Here is a 10,893-nt window from a genome sequence, read left to right on the forward strand (position 1 = left end):
AAAACACAGCAAACATAAACAAGCGTTTCACTTGTTCTCAGAGTCCATTTTCAGTCACAGATTTACATCATCACTGCAGAGGGAATTCCCGGTGATCGAGCCTGTGTGCTTAAACAGGCTAAAAAAAAAAAAATGTGAGCAAAACAACTGTCAAACCGTGCTCGGGATGGTTTTGTTTGGTCTTATTTCCAGCCCTGTACTACCTGTTCAGGAGGCATTGTGTTAACAAGTGTTAACATCAGCGATCAATACCACAATAACTCTTAGCTTTTAACAGCTGATGTTAATTGAAAAAAGTCAGCTGCGGTTCGAGGGGGTGGATCAGGACTTAGTGATTTGAATGTCATACAGCGAAGGAGCTGTCTGTACAACTACATTGCTGAAAACAAATGATTAACACAATTAAGGGGTTGCTTTGCAAATATTTTAGGGATGTTACCTAATTCCAGAATGCAGGATAACAGCACTTTTTTTCCTGGATATACAACTGTATAGAAATAGAGAATGGCATTTTTCATTAAAGCAAGGTTTTAAAATATTTACAAAAATGGAAAATAATTGTAACTGCAAGCAAAGGGAACACGAAGTGCCCACTCAGCTGCCTCAGGTTAATGAAAAACATTTCTGCTCACACTTCTCTACTGTCTCGAGATAAAAACGTCAACTATTTTTATAGGATGCAACTAACATCTGGACATGTGGTTTTAATACACCCATAAAAGGACAATTACTTCAAGATTGCCTTTCCAAAGCATTTCTAAACTAGCAACTGCTTGGTATAAGGATTATCAAAATAGACCCTCCAAATGATGGTTCACTCTCACTCTGTGACACACCAGGCACTGGATAAACATTCTCACAAACGGAACAAAGATGGTTTTTCTTTTTTTTTAAAGATAAACTAATTGGGCTGTGGGTTTACCTGGGGTTCCTATCTCAAAGCTTTTTGGCCGAGAATGGGTTTAATGATTGTCTTTTATAACCTTTGTACTTAATCTGCTGCTGCTTCTGCAGATTCTGGTTTCAGACTCGGACGTGCCTTGCTGTGTAACTGCCTGGGAAATCTGATGGGAGAAACATCCTAAGACAAAGATTCCTGGACCCGAGTAACACCAAACAAATATAAATAAATAAGGTAAGCAAACCCAAGAGTTGCTAAAGGTGATCATTGAAACATGACTTTAAAGAGACAATTTGGGCACAAAGCTGTAAAGAAGTTCAGTGACCCGAGCCCTGCATTCCTCATGTGGGCAATTTTCTATCATAGGTTTACTCTTAGATTTATTATTATCTTTTTTTTTAAATCTTTGATTCAAAACATAAACTCATTGTCTTTATAGCCCAAATTTTTCTGAGGGCCAACAATAATGAGATAGGTGTTCTGTCAATTTAAAATGCTACAGTTCTTGTAGCCAATTACTACTCTATTTCCAAAAACACTCCAGCTTAAGTTGCCTAATTTTTTCTGAATTACTGTCTGTATAACTGCTAAATGATCTTCAAAATTCAGATTCTAGTAAATATAGTTGTAATGTCTTAGGAGAGAAGAGACTTTTGACTGAATCCACTTTGGAGACTCAGGACCTGACCTGATGCATTTCCCTCACTATCTCAGGTTGTATTTTAGACAAATACAAGGACAAACAAGCAAAATCCTCAGCAGAAAAAAGAATCACAAATTTAAATTTGAAAACATTAGTTCTAACAAACATTACACTCTAATTCTATACAGGACAAATTCTAATTCTAATTCTCTACAGGACAAAACACTAAGTGCAAAAAGCTGCTAATTAGACAATTACAGCAGCCCAGACTTGGTTTAGCAGATCCTTGCACCTCCAAGGAACCGAGACAAGGCCTAATTTAATGAAGATCAGAAAGAAGGTCTCCTAGATAAGAAGCAGACCAGCTTCTGGGAGAAAGATAAAATCTGACTGGACCGCTGGAGGAGTCCTTCCAAGGAAGGACTGGCTATAAAAGCAAGATCATTCCAGTGAGGATCATTCCTGGAAACTGGATGTAACCTGACACAGACATTCCCTACCAGGTGAGTATGAGGAAAATCCTCACTGGATTCCATTGTTGGATGGAAGTCCTTTTGCCTCTGAGTGTGTGGGGTTTTTTTTAATTTTCCGGCAATATTTTACCTCCAGTATTTTGGACACACATGTATCAGCAAAACTCAAGCAAACAGTGTGCTAGAGCTGAGAATTTTGGTTTTATTTCCTTAGAGATTTCAACAAGAAAAACCAAATGGGTGAAGAAGGCTTGAGGAAAAGAAAAGGAGAGGACAAAGGAAGAGGGGACAAACAATCCATTCAGAGTCATGAACCCCAAACCACGAACCTACAAAAACAGGCAAAACTTTTTCTTTTCCCTCTTTGGTCCGTGTGTGAGGGGCTGGCAGAGGGAGGCAGAAGTGGGTATTTGTGCACAAAAACCACAACTATGTCCCAGTTTAGCAATGATGTGCTAATATCTCAACTGGTTGGTTTACATTTCCAGAAACTGCTAATTACAGTCGTTAAAAAGCTGTGATATAAACCAATAGAAAACTAACAATATGTTTTTAAGTCTCTGAAGTTTTCAGATAGAATAACAATTCGAAGTTGGTCAACTGAGGCACTTCATAAACTTTTCTTTTTTATTTTTTTCCCCCCGTGTAGTTCTCAGGGGTTGCAGTGGGTTGTTCAGCTCATTGTTTCTGAACGTTTCTTGGTGTATACTAAGAAACATTCAGAAATAGGCACTGGTACTCAAAGACAAGTGAAAATCTGTCTCTTCCAAAAAATTAGAGATGCTTTAGACAACAGTTGTGTCACTTGCTCTCAGGAGGGGGTGGAATTCCTCATTAAATTTAAGTCATGCGCAAAAAGAGTCTTTATGTGGTTTTAGTTTGGTGCCAAGACTGGAAAAATACTGATGTTATTAGAGTAGCCATAATATCAGGAAAAAATAAGTAGCCTGTGGCACTTATTTTAGCAGAACATGCCTCAGGTTTCAGTGGTTTCATGTAACATGAAACAAAATCAGAACATGGTCTTATCACCACCTATCAGTATGGAGATAATTCCTGTGCACAAATACCTAAAGCAAGGAGAGGAGAACAACTGCTGAATGACAAAAAAGGGACTCCATCCATAAAAGACAATTTCTGAAGCTTAGAAAATTCAGAATTCATGAAGTGCTCATAAAAGAATTTCAGTGTTTATTCAGAGAGGAAAGGGGAAGTTCACCTGTACAAGGTTTGATTTGAGACTCATATAATGCAAAAGACAGTTTAATAAAGGAAATACACAGGCAGGCAAAATACAAAGAGGTGTTCTTTTGAAAACAGCAGGGGTAGGCCACATGGGCATCTTGGAAAGAGGAGTGAAACTTCACAAAATAGTTTAATAAATTTCTTTCTAGAACTTACATGTTAAAAACTGATAAAAATAAGTCAGTAATGACAATTACTGTAGTTCTCTGCTACTGAACTAGAAATGACTTACAGAAAATGTCTCATTTCATTTCCAGGTGGGCCTCATCAGTGGGATCTGTATGATTGTTGGGACAATTATCGGGTCAGGTATCTTTGTTTCTCCCAAATCAGTACTTGCCAATGTTGAAGCTGTGGGTCCTTGTTTGACCGTCTGGGCAGCCTGTGGAGTTCTGGCAACATTAGGTAAAGGAGTCAACAAAGAATCTGAATCTTTGCCTAAATCTTTATGTCTACTGCTTCTGCAGACTACTGTCATTTCACAAATTAGCTAAAATCAATGAAATACTGATGTGTATATGCATAGCAGCACTGGGCCATAAATTTAAAATGTGCTGTTTATAAAAGATAAATTAAGTTTTTAAAATTGCAAACTGCACTCTCAATTTATTTTGAAATCAACTTTTAGTTTTGCTGGCTTCATCCACTGACTGTAATAAAGAGAATACTCTTCTACTTAAATCACTGTCAAAATGTGACATTTCCTGGCAGTCAGCTGGGTGCTTCTGCTGCTTTTCTACCTGTGTAATTCTAATTCTATTATCTGGAAATTTAGCACTGAGGCACCTCCAAATATTTCAAGAAGTAAAACATTGAGCAGTGTATCAGGGGACACAGCATAGAAAAAACCTTAATGCAGGATGCCAGATACAGCAATAGATTTGGAAGTGTCCCTGTACTTTAATGATGAGCTTAGCAGATGTGTTGCTTCAAAACTGTGCAGCAAGTCTGTTTTTTTCAGGTTTCCAAAAGGAATGTCAGCAAGTGCTGTTCTCACTTAAATGCTTCTTGCAGTGTTGGTTTCTTAAACAGATATCTAATATGAAATGAGAATGTCTGTGCTGGTTTTGGCCAAGTCTTAAACACCAGTAGTAGGAATTTTTGGACTGTATCTTATTAATTTCAGGGTATTTTTTCCAATTGCTCACAAGTAATTAAAATTTGATTTTTGCACATACAGTAAAATATACAGAAACATGAAGAGGGTAATGATGCACTGTAGATATCAATTTCCTTAACTTTTCTAGCTGTTAAGAAATGATCATCTGATCTAGCCAGTCACAGGTTAAAAAGGGCATGACCTCAACCTGCTCTTCTCCTTGCTCAGGTGCACTTTGCTATGCGGAGCTCGGAACGATGATCACAAAATCTGGAGGGGAATATCCTTACCTTATGGAGGCATTTGGCCCCATTCCAGCATTCCTGTTTTCCTGGACGAGTTTACTGGTCACCAAACCCAGCTCCTTCGCCATCATTTGTCTCAGCTTTGCAGAATATGCCTCAACTCCTTTTTACCCAGGTTGTGATCCGCCCCAGGCTGTCATCAAGTGTCTTGCAGCAGCAGCCATTGGTAAGAGTCCCACTGTTTAGAGACATCATCATCAATCATCATCATGGCCAGGCTTTGGAAATGAAGATTTGGGAAGGGCTCTATCCATATTTGTTACAAGCACATTGGTGGCTAAAAAGGCCAATATGAGACAGACACGTCTGGTTGCAAAAGGCACAGCAGAAAGACTCCTTAGGTGGGAAAATCTGCAGGGCACGGTTCTTTCTGCGTTGCCTTTTCTCCTCAAGGGTGATCCTGCTGCGTTCTCAAAGGCATCAGCAGCGTTACAGATGGTGTGTCTCCAGACCTCCCCATTGGAGGCCAGAGTAGACCAGTTCTGGTGATCAATATGGCCAAGGCTGAGATGTTGTTTCAGGCAGTCCTTGTATCTCCTCTTCGGGGCTCCTCTCTTGCAGCAGCTGGTGGCAAGTTCACCATAAAGCAAGATCTTAGGGAGGGGGTGGTTGGTCCTTCATCCTGGAGACGTGCCCTGCCCAGCACAGCTGTGTTCTCAGCAACGTGGCCTCAGTACTTGCGACTGCAGCTTGCTCTAGAACAGACACACAGTCTGTTCTATTGGTCACATAATCTGACCAGGGGATGTTTAAGATTGTACGGAGGCAGCGTTGATGGAAGTGTTCCAGGAGTCGCAGGTGGTGGTGGTAGATGACCCAGGATTCAGATCCATATAAGAGAGTAGACAGCACTATGGCTCTGTAAACACTGATCTTGGTACTTTTCATCAAGTGTTTATTTCACCAAACTCTTTTATGGAGTTTTCCCAAAGCTCTCTATGCCTTTGCCAACCTGTTGTCCATCTCTCCATCGATCTTACCATCCGAGGAGATGAGGCTGCCCAGATAATTAAACTGCTGGACTGATTTGAGCTCTGATTGGCCAATGGTGATATGGGGACGATGGAAGACTTCCTGAGGTGCAGGCTGATGGAGAACTTCTGTCTTCTTTAAGCTGACTTCCAGCCCAAAGAGCTCAGCAGTGTCTGCAAAGCAGGATGTTAAACGCTGCAGAGCTGCTTCTGTGTGAGCAACAAGGGTGGCGTCATCAGCATAGGGCAGCTCCTGGACAAGATGGTTTAAGGTCTTAGTATGATATGTCTTTTAAAGACATGTCAGTGGATGTTTAGGATTGTGTGGAGGCAGCGTTGATGGAAGCGTTTGAGGAGTCGCAGGTGGTGGCTGTAAATGACCCATGATTCAGATCCATATAAGAGAGTAGACAGCACAATATGTCTTTTAAAGACATATCAGACCCAAAATTGCACAATGACTTGGGTTTGGCCCCATCAGTAAGTGCACATCAGCACCCTGAGACTTCCTGAGCTTCACCTTCACAGAGACACCAGAAATCTTTAAGGCACAGTATAGTCAGTCCTTCCCATAATAACTAATTCAACAACATATAAAAAGGGTAGGTTGAAAAATTGTTTGCTCCCAGTACAAGATTTTTTTATTCTTTTTTAAAGATAGATACAGCTGTATAATGAATGCTTACCTCTAGCAGAAAAGGAAGAAATAATAAGCTATTTCTGTACTTATCAGAATGCTGTCCAGCTTCAATGTATTTTTTTGTTAAGGGTACTCTCAAAATCTAATTCAGAAAAGTGTTTTTCGTCACTATTTTACAAGTTATCCAAATACTGTATGTTAAAAACTCTATATAATATAGCCAGAGTGTGAGGAAAAAGCAGTACAGTATTGAAGGATGATGTTTAGGGGTGTGTTTAGGGTTAAAGAGGCAACCGTCCTTTCAATTTTGACAAATTTAATGCAAAAATTCCTCATTTTATTTCTTTTAGTGGTAATTACAATTGTGAATTCACTGAGTGTGAAGCTGGGAAGTTACCTCCAGAATTTTCTCACGGCTGCTAAAATGATCATTGTCACAATCATTATTGTAAGTGGCATTGTTCTCCTTGCACAAGGTAATCAAATATACATTCCTTGAAAAAATTAATTTAGCTTCTACTGTGAGCATTAATAAATTCCCCACTGGTGGAAGTGGCACAGTAATAAGGCACAGCCCTGAATCTCTTTACTCAGGGTTTTAGTTCTGCATCTCTTGGTAATTTCTTTTAGAGAAGGGGGTTGGGTGGGAAGTGCAACACTACAATTAACACCTTCTGGTATTCTAACAGTGAGAAGTTTAAAAACATGAGGAAGATAATGGAATATTTCTTCATCTGATGGGGATTACAAGAATTAGTTTCAACACTGACCCCTAATCTACATTTTATTTGCAGGAAAAACTGAAAACTTCAAAGATTCTTTTAAGGACAGTAAAATTTCTGTCAGCTCTATCAGCCTGGCATTTTACAATGGACTCTGGGCATATGATGGATGGTGAGGAATCTTTACGAGCCTTGACAATTACAGTAGTTTACCAGCCTTTAACCAGTTCACTCTGTCCCCGTTGAACTCTGGAAAAGTTAACATCTGACTTGTTATTAAGAAGCTCACGGTGAATTTTGGAAAAACAACACCACTGGTTAAAAACCATCAAAACCTCCATCCCCTTTTATTGGTTGTTTATTAAGGAAAGAAATTATTCTGAAATTATTCTGAAATTATTCTGAAATTATTCCTGAAAGGACCTACTGCTTTATACTTCATACTTTAGTAATGAGAGAAATATAACCCAATTGAGTTCCATTGTCTCAGGCAAAATAGCTTTCCCTACAGGTTACCCCATCAAATTCCATTTCCTGGGAAATATCTGGTGGTGTTTGATTTGTACAAGAGCACATAGAAAAGAACATTGTATCAGAAGTCATAAGGCTCAACTTGCAAATCTTTTCTTAGGGAATATCAGTTGGCCCAGGGCTCTGTTGGCCCAAATCCATTAATGCTATTCTTAAATGTTCAGACTGCAAAAGTCTGCATATAGGTCTGTAGTTTGGAAGGAATATATATATATATATATATATATATATATATATATATAAAATATACCTTATATATATATTTTAATATATATACTATTGACTTACACATATATATATATATATGTATCTTGACTTACACCAAAACAAGTCCCACTTAAAAGCTTTTAAAACTGAATTTATTTTTAAATAGATGACTCTTTCAGGTTCTATTTCCAAACTTGAGTGTCTCAACTCAGGCATTTAAGTCTGCTAATTCAGACATTCATGTGGACTTTCTGAGGAGGAAAGAAGCTGGTGCCTAAATAATGGTTTGCATGTGTAACACCAGGCACTAACATTTGAAAATTTGCCTTTTGAACCGTAAAAACCATTTCTTCACATTTTTAGAGTGGAGGAGTACAAATCTTGTTTCAATCTGGTCTACGTGCTGTGGCACAAATGACTATTTGGAAATTAAAATTCAGATAGGTGTGATCCTTAAAGAGGTTTTCCTTAAAGCCAGTTTTCTAAAGACAGGATGATGAAATATCAGCAGATTTGCTTCACCCCTTGCCCTCAGCACTCTTGTGGTTTTATTTGAAAAGACTCAGGTACTGCAAAGCTTGTAAATCTGAGATTTCTGCCAAATTTTCCTCTCATTATTCGGGGATATTTTATCCAATACCTCAAAAACTCGGAGATAATGGAGACAGACATGGTGAATCAAGAGGCTGGCATTTGGATGAGAAGCTCACATAGGTTTTATCCTGCAGTTTTCCCACTTAAAAAGATTGGTTATAGTGGTTTGGGATTTTTTTTAACTGAAAAGCTAAAAAGCAATAACATAAATTAACACCTGACCTCAGAGTATAGAAGTATTTAAACAACAAACTGCTAAGATATGAATGTTTTTCCTTCCAGGAATCAACTCAATTACATCACAGAAGAACTTCAAAATCCTTACAGGTAGGAGAGCGCTGTTTCTATTGGCAAAATTCAAATGCTTAATATATTTCTACAAGCAAGTATATACTTTGGGTTGTTTTTTAAAAAAGCAGCAATTATTCAAGGTTTGAGGACTAACAGACAAAGCTAATTTGCACGTATTTCAGGCTTTGTATTTCTGCATAAATTTGTATTTTTATAATCCTGATTTCCATAGCTCTGCAGTAAAAAAAAAAAAAAATCAATGTAAATACAACTAAAGAGCATATATGGCAGTGTAAGAGTCCACAGTTTATTCTGACAACTCTAGAAATGATCCAGCAATGCTGATGGGGTCTTACTTTTGCATTCTTTAGAAATCTACCGCTCTCTATAATTATTGGGATCCCCTTGGTGACAGTTTGTTACGTTCTGATCAACATTTCCTATTTCACCGTCATGAGTTCAACAGAACTCCTGCAGTCCCAGGCAGTTGCTGTGGTAAGCCACTTTATTTGGTAACAGAGCATCTCAAGAGGGCTGGTGTGCATCCCAGTCCTGCAAACCACGAAGTTCCTCCTTAGGAACCTGGAATTCTTCTTAAGCTACACCTAATTTCAGTCTGAGCTATCAGTGTCACCCTCCCTCCTCCCCCCCCTTATCTACTGTCATTTCTTACTCTAAGATTTCAGTAATGCTTAATTTCAACCGTAGTTCTGTCATATCCCAATGGGGAAAGAAAAAAAAAGAGGGAGCAAAATAATGCAGTGTTCAGCTAAGGTTTTGTAAACAGTGCAGCTCAGAGGGCTTTCCACAGGCATCAAAGAATGGAAAGAGAAATAACATCTGACAGTTGCTTTGCCCTTTTCAGCGTTTTCAGGATTTCTGACAAAGAAGCACATACCGAATGACAGTAGATCAAAGTTTGTTGTTCTGGAGATAACAGCAAATAGTCCATAATTCACTTTCACTTTATTCTTTTTGTTGTTGTTTTTGTTTTTTTCCCCCTTAACAAATCTGAAAGATACAATTTTTATGTTATTGTAAGACATACTGTTACAGGTAAAATTAAAGATGACATAGATTTCTGAAATCTTAAAAAAAATACATCTGACCCCTCACTTCCACTCAGTAAATTTTCAGTGGGACACCTGTCTCTGAAGCAGCTGTTGAGGTCATGCAGCAATTTTTTGTGATGTTAGTTTTTGGGGAAAACAAACAGTATGTGACAAGCATGCAAAATACAGTGTGGCAGAGTGAAGTACACTAGTGTTGAAATACTTAGAAATATTTAAAAATGAAAGCTTTTCAAATTCTGATCTTCAGTATCTTGTTTGCACCAGGGGGTACAGCAATGTACATATCAAACAATATCTTGTTTAAGAACCAGTCCTCGTCAGCACACCATTAAATTTACAACCTGAACAAACACCTAGCATTGAACTCATCAGATTAAACTGACAGTATCTCACACCTGGCACTGAGCAAAAGGACAGAGAGGTCTGTACAGCTGTGAGTACCCGTTGGAACAGCACTGATGTCAGAGCTGGGCAAAAACAAAGCTCTTTTGATGCCTGACTTACTAAAATAAAAAAAAAATTAACCACCCCCCACCTAAAAACTCAAAAGCTTCCTGTCAAAAACATTTAAATTCAAATTAATTTGCAGTAGAGCAACGTGCCTACATGAGATCTAATCTATCCTGCAGCAACAACTCCCATCCCACGGCCCAGGTGAAAACTCGATGCACTGAAGGACCACAGGGAGTTTGTCCCTCGCTGCTTCCCCCCCAGGCTCGGGCTGTCACTGCTGCTGTGACTCCCTCGAGAGAGGCTGCAAACAGCTCGTTGGATGGACAGTGCTCTGTAGCAATGCCATCTTCCTTTTTGGTTTTTGGCAGACACATCCCAAAGCAGGTGTCTCTAACAGCATTTCATTTCTGTACAATTTTTACATCTGTCTTCCAGTGTTTCCTGCAAGTGCTGCATCTTAAACATCATAACAACAGCACTCCACTCCATTTTATAGAGTGGTCCATGAAATAATCCAGGTCTTCATTTGGCAAAGCATTCTTTAGTAACTACACAAAATATACAACCTGTTTTTATTGGTAGAATGGCTCAGATACCCATTTACTTCACTCACAAAGAGGCTCCAGCATTACTGAATATACCTAAAGTATAAGTATATATATAGTAAACCATATATATATAGTAAACCATATATATACAGTAAACCATATATATATAGTAAACCATATATATATAGTAAACCATA

At 38.6% G+C, this 10,893-nt stretch overlaps 1 protein-coding gene across 1 annotated transcript in view; it reads left to right on the forward strand.

Annotated features, from left to right (window-relative positions):
- Nucleotides 1-997: 997 nt before the first annotated feature.
- SLC7A9 (solute carrier family 7 member 9) overlaps nucleotides 998-10,893 on the forward strand; it is a 13,702-nt gene continuing 3,806 nt past the window's right edge. The window contains exons 1-9 of the mRNA XM_027663722.1: nucleotides 998-1,135; nucleotides 1,761-2,047; nucleotides 2,232-2,358; nucleotides 3,520-3,667; nucleotides 4,590-4,832; nucleotides 6,628-6,753; nucleotides 7,072-7,171; nucleotides 8,614-8,658; nucleotides 8,994-9,117. Coding sequence (XP_027519523.1) covers nucleotides 2,254-2,358; nucleotides 3,520-3,667; nucleotides 4,590-4,832; nucleotides 6,628-6,753; nucleotides 7,072-7,171; nucleotides 8,614-8,658; nucleotides 8,994-9,117 — 891 coding nt within the window. The 5' untranslated portion in view covers nucleotides 998-1,135; nucleotides 1,761-2,047; nucleotides 2,232-2,253. The remainder of the gene's footprint in view (nucleotides 1,136-1,760; nucleotides 2,048-2,231; nucleotides 2,359-3,519; nucleotides 3,668-4,589; nucleotides 4,833-6,627; nucleotides 6,754-7,071; nucleotides 7,172-8,613; nucleotides 8,659-8,993; nucleotides 9,118-10,893) is intronic.

Source organism: Corapipo altera, unplaced genomic scaffold, assembly GCF_003945725.1.
Source record: "Corapipo altera isolate COAL_440 unplaced genomic scaffold, ASM394572v1 140b, whole genome shotgun sequence".
NCBI classification, from domain to species: Eukaryota; Metazoa; Chordata; class Aves; order Passeriformes; family Pipridae; genus Corapipo; species Corapipo altera.